Source organism: Rhodotorula graminis (genome assembly GCF_001329695.1).
Source record: "Rhodotorula graminis WP1 unplaced genomic scaffold RHOBAscaffold_8, whole genome shotgun sequence".
Taxonomy (NCBI): domain Eukaryota; kingdom Fungi; phylum Basidiomycota; class Microbotryomycetes; order Sporidiobolales; family Sporidiobolaceae; genus Rhodotorula; species Rhodotorula graminis.
In genome coordinates this window covers 44,426-60,450 of record NW_017264935.1, presented here as the reverse complement: position 1 = coordinate 60,450, position 16,025 = coordinate 44,426, and the positions used below count along the sequence as shown (strand labels likewise).

Sequence of the window (16,025 nt, the reverse complement as noted above, 5' to 3'; positions counted from 1 at the left end):
TCGGTTCGGCGGCAGGCGCCGCACGATCCCGACCGACGTCGCCCGCACCGGGCCAGTCGTTCATGCAGCCGCCGCCGTCCGCCCAGCAGCGCCCTCGCAGCCCGTCGATCCCGTACATGCAGCCCTCGGCCCAGTCGCGCCCTCACTCGCGGGCAGGGTCGAACGTCTCGGCGGCGCACCTCACGTCGCCGCCGCCGTCGGGCCAGCTCGCGCACCGTCCGGCGTCGCCTTCTCAGCACGTCCCGGCTCGTGGACGGTCGCCGAGCCCGCAGCCGCACATCCCCGAGTCGCTGCGACCTGCGTCGCCGAACCCGGCGATGCAGGCTCAGCAGCAGCAGCAGCAGCAGCAAGCCCGGTCGCGCGCGCCCTCGCCGCACCAGCCTGCTCTCGGCTACGGCGCGCCTCCTCCTCAGCAGCAGCAGCAGCAGTACGGCGCGTCGCACGGCTATGGCGCTGCCCCGGCGCCGCAGCAGGCGCTGTACGGTCAACCCGCCGTCGCCGCCGCGAGCAACTACGGGCACGGCCGAGCCACCTCGCCTGCTCCTCAAGGTCACGGCGCGCCCTACCATCAGCCTTCGTCTACTCGGCAGTCGTACATGGCCCAGGCGCCGTCGCAGGCCCAGCTTTACCAGTCGCCGCCGCCGTCCGCCTCGCCGTACCAGCACGCGCCTCCCCCTCAGCAGCAGCACGTCCCACCGACCGCCTACGGCTACGGCCAGCCTCCTCAGCAGCAGCAGGTGTACGCGCGCTCGCCCTCGGTCGTCGGCGGGTACGGCTCGCCGGCCTCGTCGGCTCCTCTCGGCCGCACCAACAGCATGTTGAGCGGCGTCTCTGGCGCCTCGACGCAGCCGTCGCAGGTGTACCAGGCGCCTCCTGTCCAGCAGCAACCGGTCCAGCAGCCGGCGCAGCAGGCGCGACCGCCGAGCGTGGCGGGCCAGGCGCAGCAGCCGCCGCCGACTGGTCAACACACCGAGACGGGCCAGCCTATCCTCTTCTACGTGCGTCCCGCTTCCCCTTTGCGCCTCGAAAAATGTCGAGCAGCACTAATGCTGCGCACGAGCGCTTCGTTTGCCCACGCGCGCAGGTCAACGCCCTGTACGACTACGCCGCGACGTCGGCCGAGGAGTTCTCGTTCTCGACGGGCGACGTCATCGCCGTCACGGGCACCGACGTGCGTCCCCTATTCCTCTCCCTCTACTAGCGAGCCTGCGAAAGACGAAGCGCCTGACCTCTTCCTCGACCTTGCCTCGCAGCCTGACGGTTGGTGGCACGGACAGCGGGTCGGCGACCCTGGTTCGAGCAAGCTCTTCCCGTCCAAGTGAGTCCTTGCTTTGCTCTTTTTCCTCGAGCGGTCGTCGCAGGGACTTACCTCGTCGCCTCGTCCTCGCGCCCGTCCCGCAGCTTCACCGAGGTGCGTCTCCCTCCTCGACGCCGACCACTGCGCTCGTCTCTCTCGTCGTACTGACACTGCCTTGCGTCCACTTGCAGCTCTTGCCGTGATCCGTACGGACGTCGACCCGCCTTCCTTGCCCTCGACGACGAGCTCGCCCGCCTCCCTTGTCGTAGACACTCTCTCTCTTTGATTCGCTCGAGCCCCTCTTGTATTGCGACACCGTAGACCACACTCTAGGAGAGCTTCGACGCCTGCATCCTGCGCTGAAAGCGGCAGCCTGGAAAGTCGAGTCTCAGCTTTCTGCCCCACACTGAGCCGCCCTCAGCTGGGAGTGGGAGGAGATGCTCCCTCTCGCCCTCACCGCTCGCCGCCCTGCTGCCTGCGATGCGCCGGACTCCCTCGAGGAGCAACCTCGACGACGAGCTGCCCTCGGCCCGGCACCACACCCGCGCGTCCAGCAGCGGCCACAACTACGTTCCGCTCAGCTCCGCCCAGGACAACCGCGCTCCTCTCCCGACCCTGCCGAGGCTGCCGCCGCCTCGAGGACGACACTGGCGACCATCTCGATCGACCCTCCTGTGGGCGTGCGCGACCGCCGCCCTCGTCGTGTACTATCAGCTCCGACTCAAGGAGCTCACGGCGTCGGCTCAAGCTCTCCGCACCCTCGCCAACACGCCGACAACCCGTGCGCCCATCCTGGTGGCCTCCTCAAGCACGGCGGCGACGGTCGACGGGTTCGCCGTCCTCAACGAGACGCTCCCGGCCCTCGCGACCTCGTCGTGCGAGGTGTGCCACCTCAACCCAGCCAACCCGCTGTGCGAGTACGGCTACGACAACATCCGCATGTCGCGAGCGTACGAGGGCAGCGGTGCGCGCCTGCGCAAGGTGCTCGCCAAGGCGTTGCGCGGCGAGGAGGTCGTCGTCTCGGTCCTCGGCGCGAGCATTACCGCCGGGCACAGTGTCCCGCCGGGCTATCAGCGGTGGCAGGACCGCTTCTTCGACGACTGGAAGAAGATGTTTCCGAATTCAAAGATGAACGTTGGGGCAGTGGGCGCGATGGACAGCATGGTGAGCCAGAAGGGAGGGAGGAGGACGAGGTCGGCGAACCGCAACTTACTCTCGCCCACGTCCGCAGTTCTTCTCGTTCTGCTTCGGCGCTCTCGTGCCCGAGGAGTCGGACCTGTTCCTGGTCGAACTCGACATCAACAACGAGCCGTGCGTCCCTGCCTCTCTCTCGCTCTCGGTCCTCTCCCCCTTCCCCCGGCTCACCTCTCTCTCTCTTCCTGCAGCGCGCTCGACACGCTTCGGGACGACGACGCCCTGATGCGTGGTCTTCTACAGCTGCCGCAACAGCCGGCCGTCGTGCGCGTCTCGGCCTTCCAGATCATCTTCGAGGAACTCGCGCGAGGAATCCTGTCGTGCCTCACGACCTCGCAGTACTTTGACGTGCCGGTCATCGGGTGCGTCGTCTCTCACACGCTCTTCCCTTCCGTCTCGACGTCGACCTCACGCTTTGCCTCGTCGCCCGCAGTATCCGCAACTTCCTCTTGCCGCACGTTCAGCATCATCGAGAAGACGCCGAGGTCATTTTCGGGTTGGACCAGTGGGGCGATCGAGACTATGTGCGTGTCCTCTCTCTCGTCGACGAGTGCGACGAGGTCACGCCGTACCCTGCCTGACGCTGCTCCCTCGCAGCGCCACATCTCCGAAGTCGGCCACGCGAGCCTCGCCGACATGCTCTCGCTGTACATGCGCAAGGAGGTGTGCGAGACGCAGCGCCGAGCACTTCTACCTGCACCACCTGCCCGCAAGACTGGGCCTTGGCCGACCGAGGAGGACGCCGGCAAGATCCCACCGCTCGAGGTCTACAGCTCGGTGCGTCCCAAGCTCTCTCGCTGGCCTCCCGCACGCCGAACTGACTCGATCTCTCTTCCTGGCAACAGTGGCGCATCCCTACCCCACCAGAACCCGTCATCCCGCACTGCCAGACGATCTACAGCGACGAGCCGCTCGTCCCCGTCCAGCACACGGACGACTTTACCCGCATCGAGTGGCACGGCAAGGCGGCATGGTCCTCGTCTACGCCTGGCGGCCAGATTCGCTTCAAGTTCAAGGGCACCAAGGTCGGCCTGTTCGTCTGGGTCACGAGCGGGACGAGCAACCCGCAGGAGAAGAGCACCGACCTCGCCGTTCGGGAGCGCGAGGCGCCGGGCATCGCGAGCTGCTGGGTCGAGGAGATGCAGGAGGACGGCGAGGGGTGGCTCGTCAAGCCTGACGGCGTCCTCGGCGGGCGCGAGGTCAACTCGCACGTCTCGTGGAAGCCGGCGCCGCAGTCCGAGTCCGTCCCTTTTCTCTCTTCCTCCCCTCCTCCTCGTCCCTCGATGACTGACTCGAACTTCTCCCTACAGCTTCGTCAACATCGCCAAGGACCTGGGCCCGGGAGAGCAGTGCGTCCCTGCTCCCTTCCTCCAGTTCGACCGACCTGACCTTCTTCCTCTCCTCTTTCCGTCCCTCTCTCTCGCCCGCAGCATTCTCGCCTGCGAAGTCCTCCCCGTCACGACGTCTGGAGGGTACAAATGGAGGCTACAAGGAGTCGCGTCGCAATAGATCCCGCGTTCCTCATCATCTCGTCGTCGCGCGCTCGCCGAGGTCGTTTTGAGAAGGTCAACTCGCTCGCTCGCGCTCGACTTTGTTTTCCTCTTCTCGCCTCGCGTGCGTCGAGTTCGACGAGCTTCTGCGACGTGCGTAACGAGGAATGCCTCGCACGATTGTCGCTCATTCATCGGATCGGAACCTTGCGCTCGTGGGCAGTCGTCGCGTCGGGTCGCGGCCGAAGCGCTCTCCGAGCTGCGGAATCACAAACCTGAGAACGACCTGTCCTTCAGCATCCTCGCCTCCTTCCGCACGCCCTCGCAGACGCGCCCGCTCGTCGTCCCCACCTCGACAGCGTCCTCGACCCGCCAACATGGGAGGCGCCATCGAGCTGCTCTCGCCTCCGTCGTCGCCGGTTCCAGGCCGGCCGTCGTTCGCCCCTCGCACTCGTTACCGACCCTCTCTTACGACCGTCGGCTGGATCCTCCTCTACGCCGCCACCTTCCTCGTCTACCAGCATCAGCTTCGCGCCGGCGGTCCGAGCGGCCCCACCTCGACCTCCCTCTCGCTCAGCGACGCCGCCGGCTCGTCGCTCGCGACGACGTCGTGCGAGGTCTGCCACCTCGACCCTTCGAACCCGTTGTGCGAGTACGGGCTCGACAACATCCGCACGTCGAGGGCATACGAGGGAAGCGGCGCGAGGCTGCGGCGGGTCCTGCAGCGCGCTCTCGCCGGCGAGGAGATCGAGGTCGGGGTCATCGGCGCGAGTGTGACGCAGGGTCATGGGCTGGCGCCGGGCAAGCAGCGGTGGGAGGACCGGTGGTTCGACGACTTTCGCGCGCTCTTCCCCAAGGCCAAGATGCACGTCGGCGCGGTTGCGGCGACCGACAGCCGAGTACGCCCACGCTCTCCTCGTCGTCAGTCTACGACATGAGCTCACTCGTGCACGCTCGCAGTTCTTCTCGTACTGCTTCGAGGCCGTCGTTCCTCGCGACCTCGACCTTTACCTCGTCGAGCTCGACGTCAACAACGCGCCGTGCGTCCCGCTTCCCTTCCCCCCTGTGGCTCTCTTTCCTCGCCGGCACTGACCTTTGTACGTCTGCAGAGGCCCTCAAACTCTTCGCGACGACGACGCCCTGATGCGCGGGCTCCTTCAGCTCCCGCAAGAGCCCGCCGTCGTGCGCATCTCGGCGTTCACGACCATCTTCAACGAGCTCGCTCGAGGCGCCATCAGCTCCCTCATCACGTCCCAGTTCTTCGACGTGCCCGTTATCGGCATCCGCAACTTCCTCCTTCCGCAAGTGATCCGCCACCGCGAGACGGCCGAGGAGCTCTTCGGCCTCGACCAGGGCGGTCACCGCGACTATGTGCGTCGAGCGTCTCTCTCCTCGACGACCCTCTCGCGCCCATCTGACTCGTCTTGGTCGTTCTGCAGCGCCACATTGGCCACGTCAGCCACGCGGCAATGGCCGACATGCTGTCGCTCTTCATCCGCAAGGAGGTGTGCGAGGCGCAGCGCCGAGCCGTCATGCCGCCTTCGCCAGCTTTCGAGAAGAGCGGACCGTGGCCCGGCGAGGCAGACCAGGGCAAGGTGCCCGAGCTGGCGCTGTGGAGCTCGGTGCGTCCCTCGTCCACCTTCCGTCGTCGTACTCGGCATCCCGCCGCTCACGCCTCGTCGAATCTCTCCTCTCGCAGTGGATCAACCCGGAGCCTCTCGTGCCCGTGACGCCCATGTGCCAGTCGACGATGTGCCCGCTCTCGCCGCTCCAGGTCCTGTCGCACTCGCCGACGTTCGAGTTCGTCACCTGGAACGACAAGCACGCTTGGGCCTCGTCGACGCCGGGCGCCCAGATCCGCATAAAGTTCCGCGGCACCAAGGTCGGCGTGTTCGTCTACGCCTCGAACGGCCGAGGCGCCGACGAGGCGAGCGCCGACCCGGCCGTGCGCAAGGTCCACGCGCCCGGTCAGGCGCTGTGCTGGGTCGAGGAGCCCGACATGACCGAGGACGAGTGGCGCGAGAGGTACGGCGGCGACAACGTCGAGGAGGAGAAAGATGGACCGGCGGCGGCGCAGACCTGGTTCGTCACGACGCACTGGCCGAACAAGCCGGCGCCGCAGCCCGAGTTCGTCGAGATGGCCGAGGGGTTGGACGTGGGCGAGCAGTGCGTCCACCTTCTCACTTCCTCTCTCGCTCTCTCTCGCTCTCGTACTGACGTCGACTCGTTCTACAGCGTCCTCGCCTGCGAGGTGTCCAAGGAGACAACGTCGGGTGGTCACCTTTGGCGCATCATGGGCATCGCGAGCCAGTGACCTCGTCGTCGGCCGCTGCGCATGAAGGGTTGTAGAGCTATCACCTGTACGAGTACATGCAGTTGCAGATAGTCTTTGTCATCGCGAGCGAGCGAGCAAGCGAGAGGAAAGCCGGCTTTCTCAACTTGGGAAGGTCGACAAGGAAGCGCTTGCTCGTCTTTCTCTCGACGGCTCGCACAGCTTGAGCGGACGAGAGATAGAGAGGACACGAGTTCTTGCTTTGCTTTGCGTGCTGCGACATCGCGAGTCTACAAACCCTCGAACACCTCGGCTTCGATCCTCTTCCTCCCCTCCTCAAAGTAGCTCTTGACGCCCGGTGCGACCGTCGCCATCGCCTCGCGCCCGACGTACCGCAGCTTGACGCCGCGAGGAAGCACCTGCTGCACGCGAGGCGCGACGAACGTGTACGCGCCGGCGTTCGACGGCTCGTCTTGCGCCCAAATGAGGGAGCGCGCCGTCTTGCGGAACGGGTCGAGAGCGGCCGACAGGGCGGCATACGGGAAGGGGGAGATCTCCTGCGCGCGAGAGAACGAGGGGCGGCATGACAAATGTGAGGGTGAGCACTCGATCGAGGTCGAGAGAGACAAAGAGGAAGAGCGGGCGCACCTCGAGGCGGATGAAGACGATCTTGCCGTCGAGCCCGTGCTCCTGGCGCTCCTTGACGAGCTCGTAGTAAAGCTTGCCCGAGAGGATGACGACGCGCTCGACCTTGCTCGGGTCGTCGACGTGCTCCGTGAGGACGGGCTGGAACGACGTGCCCGGCGCCATCTCGGCGAGCGACGATGCGGCGGCCTGGGGCACATGGACGAGGTTCAGTGTCGTGTTTGAGAAAGTATCGGCGAGGACGAGAGAGAGAGGGTCAGGACGCACCGGCAGGCGCAGGATGCCCTTTGGCGAAAAGACGACGAGCGGCTTGCGGTACTCGCGGCGCATCTGGCGGCGCAGGAGGTGGAAGTACTGCGCCGCGGTCGTGACGTTGACGAGGTGCATGTTCGGGACGAAGGGAGAGCGAGTGAGGGGCTCGTTCGTGAGCTGGAGGAAGCGCTCGATGCGGGAACTGCGTGCGGCGAGGAGGGGTCAAGTTCTGAACGACGAGGACCCGCTGTCGAGCCGCATGGACGGCGACGATGAGAGTGAACTCGATATTTGAACTGACCTCGAGTGCTCAGGACCGGCGCCATCTGCGTCGGAAGTAAAAGGCTCGTGAGCCTTCTTAAATTGGGTGACGAGGAGAGAGAGGTAGACTCACCGAAGCCGTGCGGAAGGAGCAGCGTCAAGGCGCTCTGCATGCCCCACTTGGTCTCGCCGCTGCCGAGGTACGTGTCGAGGACGACCTGCGGGCGAAAGATCGAGGTCAGGAAGGTCGCTCGGGCCGCCTCAACTTGAGAAGGTCGAGAGGACGGACCTGCGCCGTGTTGTGAAAGTCGCCGAACTGTGTCCAAGGAAAGAGACGAGGGGTTAGGGTCGGAGGAAGAGGAAAAGAGAAGGAGAGAGAGGGAAAGAGAGAGGGCGCACCTGCGCTTCCCAGATCGGCAGCAGCCTCGGCGACACCCACGCGACGCCCTGCTCGAAGCCGACGACGGCGTACTCGCTCAACGGGCTGTTGACGACCTCGAACGAGCCAACCGGGCGACCCGACGACGTAGATGATGACGCGAGAGGGCGCGAGCCGAGCGACTGGAGCGGGACGGCGACACGCTCCGAGGCTTGGTCGGCGAGGATGGCGTGCCGTTGCGAGAAGGTACCCTGTGGCGCCGACACGAGGGTCAGTACTGGACCTTGACGACGAACCGGGCGGGGACCGAGAGAGAGAAGGTGGACGCACCCTGCCGCTGTCCTGCCCGCACAGACGGATGTGGTCGCCCTCGAGCAGCAGGGACCCGAACGCGAGCGCCTCGGCCGTCGCAAAGTCGAGGCCCTCGCCCTTTTCGAGCGACTGGACGCGCTTGGCGATGTGCATCTTGACCAGGCGAGGGTGGAGCGTCTGCGAGCGAGTCGACACGGGGAGGTGCGGCAAGGATCGTCAGTCAGGGAGGACGCCTTGAGGTCCGGCCACATGGGCCAAGCGTAAGACTGGATATGGGAGGGGAAAGGAGAGGAGGGATGGCGAGATGAGGGACGCACAATGTCGCTCGGCGCCTCGACGCTCCTCATGCCGACCTCGCGCAGGACCTGCTCGTCGACGCCCGTCTCGACCGGCTTCTCCCACTCGCCCTCGACAGGCCACCGCATGTCGCCCCACCCTCGAGGCATGGGCAGCTCGGGCGGCGTGAACTTGGTCGGGTCGGCCTCGGGGATGACGGCGTCGAGAGCGGCCAGGTGCGACGAGCGAAACGAGGCGGCGTCCGACGACGACAGGACCGACGAGGCGACGAGGTGGTCCTCGTACAGCTTGGCGACCGACGGCAGGTTCTTGATCCGGTTGTACATCGTCGGCGACGTAAAGGCGGGCTCGTCGAGCTCGTTGTGGCCGCGTCGCCGGTACACGATCAGGTCGATGACGACGTCCTTGCGGAACTTGCGCTGGTACGCGAGGGCGAGCTTGACGGCGCGCGCGACGTCGTCGGGCCGGTCGCCCGTGACATGCACGATCGGGGCCGAGATCATCTTGGCGAGGTCGGTCGCGTAGAAGCTCGAGCGGCTCTGCGTCGAGGCCGTGGTGAAGCCGATCTGGTTGTTGACGACGACGTGGCACGTGCCGCCTCCAGCAAAGTGCGGCAGGTTGGCGAGGTTGAGCGACTCGGCGACGACGCCTTGACCGCCGAATGCGGCGTCGCCATGGATCGAGACGCTCAGGACGCGCTCGCCGAGCGAGTCGGTGTCGCTGAACGGGACCTGGAGGGCGCGCGCAAAGCCGAGGGCGACGGGCGTAACCGTCTCGAGGTGCGACGGGTTGGGCAGGAGGTGGACCGTGAGCGGGTCGGCGGCGCCAGGGGGGGTGTAGGGCGTGGTCGTGAACAGGTGCGACAGGACGTCGTCGGTGAACTGGGAGGCGGGGAACGATGGCGGGAGAGTAGGGAGGCCGCGCATCTTGCGGATGAGGAGCTTCATGTCGAGGTCGAGGAGCTGGGTGAGGAGGTTGAGGCGGCCGCGGTGAGGCATGCCGAGGACGACGTCGTCGACGCCCACCTTCTTGGCCTCGTTGAAGAGCGTCGCGCAGACGACCATCATGGCCTCGCCGCCCTCGAGGCCGTAGCGCTTGACGTTCGGGAACCGCTTGGCGAGAAAGTGGTCGAGGTTTTCCGACTTGGCGAGGAGCTGCCAGTGCGCGACTTGCTCCTCGGGCTCGAGAGGCTTGGCGTGCGACTGCTCGAGCATCGTCTCGAGGAACCGGCGCTCGTGCTTGCTCGGGAGGTGCATGAACTGCGCGGCGGGCCGGGGAGAGGGGTGTGAGCGCGTGCGCGAGGTCTCTGGGGACGCGACGGCGGATCGAGCGCACGCGTGCGAGGGAGCGAGAGGCCGTGCGAGAGGGCGTGCTTTGAGGGAAAGTGGCAGAGAGGGAGCGGGAAAGAGGGAGACAGGGGGAGAGAAGGGGGAAGAGAGGAAGTGAGCACGCACCTCGTAGGCGATGCCGCCGCAGTAGACTTCGGCGAGGCGAGTCGCGATCTCGTCCATCGTGCGCTCCTCGGACGTGCCGCCGGTGCTCTTGGGGAAGTCGAGGATGCCCTCGACGTTGAACTTGTCGCCCTCGGCGCTGACCTGCTCGAGCGGCTTGACGTCGCTGACGAACTCGTCGCGCAAGTTGGCCGCCACGTCGCTCGACAGGGTGAAGCCGTACCGTCTCGGGTCGAGGGCGGGAACGTTTGGCCGCTTGGCGAGGTCGAGCGGGTCGACGAGGGCGGCGCGGTGACCATGGCGACGGTAGCTCTCGACGAGGCGGAGGAGCGAGGCGTTGCGGGCGCGGTTGGCGAGCTCTTGAGGGCTGAAGTCGGGCAGGGTGAACTCTTGCGGCGCCTGGTAGCCCCAGACGCCCTGGTCGTGCAGGGTGCGGCAACCCGAAGCACCTCGCGGGAGACGGAGGCGACGGGGCTGGGGGCGCAGGCGGAGCATGGTGTCGGCTCGACGGGGCTGTGGCGAGGGCGACGGGCGGTGCTGTGCCGTGCGTCGAGTCGCGGACGAGCAAGAAGGAGAGCGAGAGAGAGGCGGACGAGGACAGGGAGCGAGCGAGTTCGAGCGGCCCCACACGCCGCAATCTCGTCACGTGAGTCTCGCAGATCTACTTGGCCGTCTCGCACACGCTTTCCGCTCCACGCGCAGAAGCCGCTTACGGTCTGGCCTCGTAGTACCGTAGCGCGAGCGCGCGGTAGAGGAGGCGGCAGCGGCACCACCGAGTGACCTCTGCCTCGGCGTGGTTTCTCTCTGGCCTGTGATGGTCTCGTTACTGCTGGATCGATGCACCGAAAGCAGCCGGCAGCTTGTACAGCGACGAGGCGAGCGAGAGGAGGCACCCGCCGCCGTCATCGTCGTCCAACCCGCTCCTCCTCCTCGCTCCTCCTCCACCACCCGCCCTCGCTCGAGCGACTGCGAGACTTGCTTCACACGACCCAGCACCCTCATCAACCCACCCTCGACATGTCCTCGTTCTTCGGCAAGGTGCAGGCGATGGGCTCCAAGGTCGGCGCCCAGGCGGCCCAGTTCGGCACCCAGGTCGTCGCAGAGGCCCAAGCCGGTTCGACAAAGGCCATGACGGGCTTCAAGCTCGAGAACGAGACGCTCAAGGCCGCCCGCATCCTCCAGGCCTTCCTCGCCGACCCGCACCACCCCGAGTCGGCCCTAAACGCCATCCCCAAGGAGGTCCTCGCCCGCGCAAAGGGCCTCGCCATCTTTACCGTCCTCAAGGCCGGCTTTGTCTGGTCCGGCAAGGCCGGCTCGGGCGTCGTCATCGCCCGCCTCGCCGACGGCACCTGGTCCGCCCCGAGCTGCATCGCGACCGGCGGCGTCGGCTTTGGCCTCCAGATTGGCGCAGACCTGAGCGAGTTTGTCGTCGTCCTCAACTCGGACGAGGCCCTCGCCGCCTTTGCAAAGGGCGGCAACGTCACGATCGGCGGCCAGCTGTCCGTCCCTCTTCCTCCCCCTCCTCTTCCACGGCCTCGCGCTCACCTGCCCTCGCCCCTCTCGCAGCGGTGCCTCGGCGGGCCCTATCGGTGTCGGCGGCGCTGTCAACACGGCGCTCCTGCGCCCGACCCCGATGTTCACCTACTCGAAGAGCCGCGGCTTGTTCGCCGGCGTTTCGCTCGAGGGGACGGCGCTGATTGAGCGGGTGCGTCCTCCTCTCTTCCCTCTCGACATGGCCCCTTCTGACGGTCATTCTCGCCCTTGCGCGACCGCAGAAAGACGCCAACGAGGCGTTCTACGGCCAGGGTGCGTCCCGCTCTTTCTCTCTGTCGACGAGCAGCGGCGAGGACGTTTTCCTGACCTCGATTTCGTCACACAGCTATTCCTGCCGTCGACCTTCTCTCGTGAGCTCATTCTCTGAGGTCGACCAGAACGGCCGCACGTGCGGCGGAACGCGCTGACCCTCTCTCTACGTTGCTGCAGCGGCAAGGTCCCGCCTCCTGAAGCCGTGCGTCCTCGTCTCTCCCTCTCACGACCTCCTGCAGCCCTTTACTGACCTCAGTCTGTCGCTCACGCAGGCATCGGCGCTGTACGAGACGATCGAGGCCGCCGAGTCGATCGACGAAGCCGGTCTTCCGGACCAGGCCTACGTCGTTCCCGAGGGCCAGCTCGGCGGCACGGCGCCGCTCGACCCGGCGACGGGCAGTGCGGGTCCGCCGACGAGCCAGGGCCAGAAGCTGTTTGACGCGACGGGCGCGCACTGAGGCGTTCCGTCGTCGTGGTCGAGCCTCTTTCTCCCTTTTCTCGTCGTGTCGTCCCTCCTTTAGATCTGTGCCCCTCGCTCTCTACAGCTTCGTGCAATGTATCACTGGCCGTCTCTCACCGAGAGTGCGCGAGAGAGAGCTCGCCGTGGCAATTGGCACGAGCGGATTCGCTCGGGCGACTCTCGTCTTGTCCTCACCCTCTACGTCGCTCGACTCTTCCCCTTTGAGGTGCGCCCGGCGTGCTGCTCTCTGGAACCCTACGAGCACCGCAGGACTGACCTGCTCGTCGCCCTTGCCGCAGCTCACCCTCGCCTTCCCCACATCGCCCGACTCGACCTCACCGCACCTCTCACTCTCTCGCAAAGCATCATGTCGGTGAGTCGAGCGGATCCAGCACCTTTCGGGATTCTCTTCTGCCCCCTCGAGCGGCGGCGCGGCGCCCTGTGCCCCCTAGCATCGCTGACCATCTTGCCCCCACCCTCCCACTTTGCCACCCTTCCGCCCTCTCCTCGCAGACCACCATTGTCTGCGGCGTCAACTGTGCGTCAGACCCTCTTTGACATCCCTCTCCGAAGGGGCCATGCCCATCCCGCTGACCCCTCGCTCTCCCACAGGCGCCTGCGCCCCCGCCCAGTCCACCCCGGCCGCTTGCAACGCGCGCGACTCGTGCGCCTACGCCAAGGACGGCTCGTGCGCGTGCGGCGGTACGTGCTCGGCGAGTCAGGCCAAGAAGGGCTGCGCAAAGGCCGCGTCGGTGCGTCGCGCTCGTTTCCTCTCTTGCACGCACGCGCATGCTCTCTGCCGGTTGCTGGCGGCGCGCGGTGCGTATGTCGGAGGAGAAAGGGCCTGACGATACTTCTGTGCGCACAGGGCGAGTGCAGCTGCGCGCCCGGAACCTGCGCTGCGGCCGAGAGCGCCCGTGCCACTTGTGGCACCAAGAAGGACGGCGGCTGTAGCTGCGCTCCGGGCCAGTGCCAGGCCGGTGCGTCTTACGTCCTCTCCTTTGACGCAGCACGAGCTGGAACCTGACTCTGCGCTTGACCCTGCAGCCGGCTTCTCTGCCTGAGCGGCCTCTCGAGCCCTCGCCTCTCATCGCCACGTCTTCTCTCTCCCTCTCTATCTCTCTACGTTCTCGCGAGTCCTGAAACTCAGAGCAGTGTCATCATTCTTGGCATGCGTCAGAGAGACAAGGAAAGAGCGGCAGACTCGCGTCCTTCGCGCTTCGTGCAACGAGGAGCCAGCCGCTCGACGGCGCTCGAGATCCATCCGCAAGGCGTAGCCCAGACCGTCGGCGCACTCGTCGGTGCTCGATGGACGGTGCGTGGCCGCGCCCTTTGCTGCACAGCGGGAGACCGAGCGTCTGCGCCTCGGCGAAGCTGGCGGCGACGCGAGGCTCTTGAGCCATGGCGAGCGAGGAACGGCCGCGCGAGGGCGATGGGCGAGAGCTGGGTCTGGGCGGTACACCGTGCAGGTGCGCGAGCTAGCGCAGCGGTGACTGGCGTTGCCGAGGGCGGGAGAGCCGCGACTCGGAGGAGGAGGAGGAAGAGGAAGCCGCTCGAGGCGCAGCGAGCCCAGGACCGGTACCGAGCGGGCGCAGTCGATCAAGCTGGCGGGCGTCGGACCGTGGTCGGTACGAGCTGCCCAGCCAGTGGCGCAGGGCGAGACGATGTCGACGACGAGATGAAGTCGAACGACCGCGGGCTGCGTGGCGCGGTAGCCGCCTCAGCTGGAGGGGCGCGGACCTGTGCAAGTCGAGGGCACAGACCACAGCTGGCCCTCACGCGACCCGGCAGAAGGACTGCGAGCTGAGCGGGTGGACGCCCTCGACGCGTCGCCGACGCGAGACGGTCGCAGCTCTGCTCCCTCGACGACAGCGACCCATGGCCCCGCTAGCCACGCACGAGCGTCTCATCCTCTTTGCCGACAAGAACGCCGACCCGCCCACCGCGAGCGCCTCCTCGTACCAGCTCCTCGCCCTCCCGCCGGCCCTCCTCGCCCTCGTCACCGTGTCCGCCGAGTCCGCCTCGCCCTCTGCGCCCCTCGAGTTCCGCGGCGACCTACAAGACTCGGCCGTCCTCGTCACCGACACCCAGACCTACGCGGTCCGCGGCGTCCAGAACTCGAACTCGCTCTGCGTGTGCGCGAGCGGCACCGGCGACGCCCCGACCCGAGGCCGCAAGCACTGGTTCGTGCCCGGTGCCGGCGGCGACCAGGGCGACGACCTGCCCGAGGACGACGACGGCGAGCCGGCGCGCAAGAAGGCGCGGCACGACGCCATCGAAATCGAGGCGGTCCTGCACGAGACGCTCGAGGCCGTCCCGGCCGTCGCGCGCACCGACAAGCTCGACGGTCTGCTCAAGGGCGCAGAGTACCTCGGAGATGCCGCCGAGGAGGCCAGGACCGGGCAGCAGGTGCGTCCTCGAGCTCTCTCTGCCCCCAACCTCGCCGCCCGAGGCTGATCCAGTCTGCCGCCCACAGGACGTCCCGCGCTTCACGTTCGACTCGCTCCGAGCCCGCCTTCCAGCTTCCGACGCCGAGATCCGCACCGCCCTGTCCCGCCGCCGTGTCGTCACCCTCGACGACTACCTTCGCCCTCTCCCTCCCTCCTTCCTCCTCGCCGTCCTCCCCTCGGTCCTCTCGACACTGCCCTTGCCCGCCAATCTCGCCCACGGTCCGGCAGCAGCGACCAAGAAGAAGGCCAAGGGCAAGGACGTCAAGCCGGTCGTGCCCGCCGTCGCCGCGAGCGCCCAGCTCCTGCACGCCGAGGCGCTCGAGGTCGACCTCCTTGACGCGCTCGACGCCGTCGACTGCGGCAACGAGGACGTCGCGCGGCAACTGCTCGCGTGGTTCGGCGACCAGGTCGACGTCGGCGGCAAGAAGCGGTGGCGGCTCGACGCGGCGCAGCTCGTCAAGGAGGTCGGGGTCGCTCTTCTCGCCGGTGGAGGGGTGCGTCCTCTTCTCGCCTGTCCTCCTGTCGCGCAGTCTTACCGACACCTTTCTCTTCTCGTCCGCAGTTCGGCCAGCAGCCGCACGACGCGTTCCTCAAGCGCTGGAAAGGCCTCGTCGGTGGCTTTGCGCCGGTCTGCGCGCTCTCGCTCCTCGCCGTACGTCCACGCCTCTCTTTCTCGCCTCCTCGAGGCAGTCCGGCCCCTCTTTCGCCATGTATTGACGACCTTCTCGCAGGGCCTGCACCTGTTCCGCCCGCCGCCCGTCTCGACGATCCAGTACCTTCCGCCCTCGTCCCTCTCGCCCGACCCGGCCGCACGGTTCGCCGAGCTCTTCTCGCTCAAGCCCAAGTGGATCGAGGCCGACATGAGCCTGTACATCGACGACCTGACCGGCGGCGACAAGAAGAAGCGCGACGCGCTCGTCCTCAAGTTCGTCCGCAAGGTCAAGGACAAAGACGCGACCTGGTGGACGGCCCGCAACCTGTGGAGTGCTTAGTCAACGTCGTGGGCTTCGGCTCTGCACCCTGTCCGACCTTGGTGTTCGTCGAGCAACCAGTCGATCGCGTTTTCGGACGAGAGCCCGATGCCCCGGAGAGGCCGCCGGCTCGTCCGCTCGCTCGGCCTCGGCTTCCTCCTCTTTTCTCGCCCGTGTGCGCTCGGGACTTGCGACAGCCCGCCGCCGAGACACCGTGCGTCGGGGCCGCCGCCCGGGCTCTCGCGCTCGAAGCGCCCAGTCAGCAGCGCTCCTCCCGCTCGCCCATCTCGGCGGCTCCGATCGTTGCGCCGAAAGGCCAGCCCGACTCGCCGAGAGCGAGGGCTCGATGACTGCGCCGCCTGTGCACGATCTCGCACGTCGAGAGGCTGTCCTTCTGCTTCTCGCTTCTCTCTACACCCTCTCGCACCACCTCGAGCCAGCGCGACCATGTCTGCCTCACCCGACTCGCCCACCGCGCTCTCCCGCCC

The 16,025-nt window shown here is 67.0% G+C and overlaps 7 protein-coding genes across 7 annotated transcripts; 6 read left to right on the top strand and 1 right to left on the bottom strand.

The window, feature by feature from the left end:
* Window positions 1-62: 62 nt before the first annotated feature.
* RHOBADRAFT_54011 (uncharacterized protein) lies at window positions 63-1,621 on the top strand (the record flags this gene model as incomplete). The annotated part of the gene is made up of 5 exons (XM_018417108.1): window positions 63-998; window positions 1,085-1,171; window positions 1,254-1,318; window positions 1,402-1,411; window positions 1,489-1,621. The coding sequence occupies 5 exons, from the start codon at window positions 63-65 to the stop codon at window positions 1,498-1,500; spliced, it is 1,110 nt and encodes a 369-aa protein (XP_018270200.1). The 3' UTR covers window positions 1,501-1,621.
* A 156-nt stretch (window positions 1,622-1,777) lies between these two features.
* On the top strand, window positions 1,778-4,018 carry RHOBADRAFT_54010 (uncharacterized protein; the record flags this gene model as incomplete). Its single annotated transcript, XM_018417107.1, has 8 exons — window positions 1,778-2,461; window positions 2,529-2,608; window positions 2,683-2,853; window positions 2,925-3,015; window positions 3,089-3,268; window positions 3,337-3,731; window positions 3,802-3,840; window positions 3,922-4,018. 8 exons carry the CDS (start codon window positions 1,778-1,780, stop codon window positions 3,998-4,000), a joined length of 1,719 nt encoding a protein of 572 aa, XP_018270199.1. The 3' UTR covers window positions 4,001-4,018.
* A 340-nt stretch (window positions 4,019-4,358) lies between these two features.
* Window positions 4,359-6,295, top strand: RHOBADRAFT_44634 (uncharacterized protein; the record flags this gene model as incomplete). The annotated part of the gene is made up of 6 exons (XM_018414454.1): window positions 4,359-4,880; window positions 4,942-5,021; window positions 5,091-5,352; window positions 5,421-5,603; window positions 5,681-6,147; window positions 6,217-6,295. 6 exons carry the CDS (start codon window positions 4,359-4,361, stop codon window positions 6,293-6,295), a joined length of 1,593 nt encoding a protein of 530 aa, XP_018270198.1.
* A 248-nt stretch (window positions 6,296-6,543) lies between these two features.
* Window positions 6,544-10,345, bottom strand: RHOBADRAFT_54008 (uncharacterized protein; the record flags this gene model as incomplete). The annotated part of the gene is made up of 10 exons (XM_018417106.1): window positions 6,544-6,810; window positions 6,902-7,087; window positions 7,166-7,352; window positions 7,452-7,476; window positions 7,545-7,629; window positions 7,701-7,727; window positions 7,811-8,041; window positions 8,121-8,279; window positions 8,420-9,658; window positions 9,854-10,345. 10 exons carry the CDS (start codon window positions 10,343-10,345, stop codon window positions 6,544-6,546), a joined length of 2,898 nt encoding a protein of 965 aa, XP_018270197.1.
* A 522-nt stretch (window positions 10,346-10,867) lies between these two features.
* RHOBADRAFT_37105 (uncharacterized protein) lies at window positions 10,868-12,230 on the top strand (the record flags this gene model as incomplete). Its single annotated transcript, XM_018413407.1, has 6 exons — window positions 10,868-11,349; window positions 11,417-11,555; window positions 11,626-11,656; window positions 11,730-11,754; window positions 11,834-11,858; window positions 11,929-12,230. The coding sequence occupies 6 exons, from the start codon at window positions 10,868-10,870 to the stop codon at window positions 12,112-12,114; spliced, it is 888 nt and encodes a 295-aa protein (XP_018270196.1). The 3' UTR covers window positions 12,115-12,230.
* Window positions 12,231-12,483: 253 nt separating this feature from the next.
* On the top strand, window positions 12,484-13,180 carry RHOBADRAFT_44631 (uncharacterized protein; the record flags this gene model as incomplete). The annotated part of the gene is made up of 5 exons (XM_018414453.1): window positions 12,484-12,489; window positions 12,630-12,654; window positions 12,729-12,868; window positions 12,985-13,096; window positions 13,164-13,180. 5 exons carry the CDS (start codon window positions 12,484-12,486, stop codon window positions 13,178-13,180), a joined length of 300 nt encoding a protein of 99 aa, XP_018270195.1.
* An 814-nt stretch (window positions 13,181-13,994) lies between these two features.
* RHOBADRAFT_54005 (uncharacterized protein) lies at window positions 13,995-15,634 on the top strand (the record flags this gene model as incomplete). Its single annotated transcript, XM_018417105.1, has 4 exons — window positions 13,995-14,525; window positions 14,593-15,060; window positions 15,129-15,218; window positions 15,298-15,634. 4 exons carry the CDS (start codon window positions 13,995-13,997, stop codon window positions 15,556-15,558), a joined length of 1,350 nt encoding a protein of 449 aa, XP_018270194.1. The 3' UTR covers window positions 15,559-15,634.
* Between the last annotated feature and the right edge of the window lie 391 nt (window positions 15,635-16,025).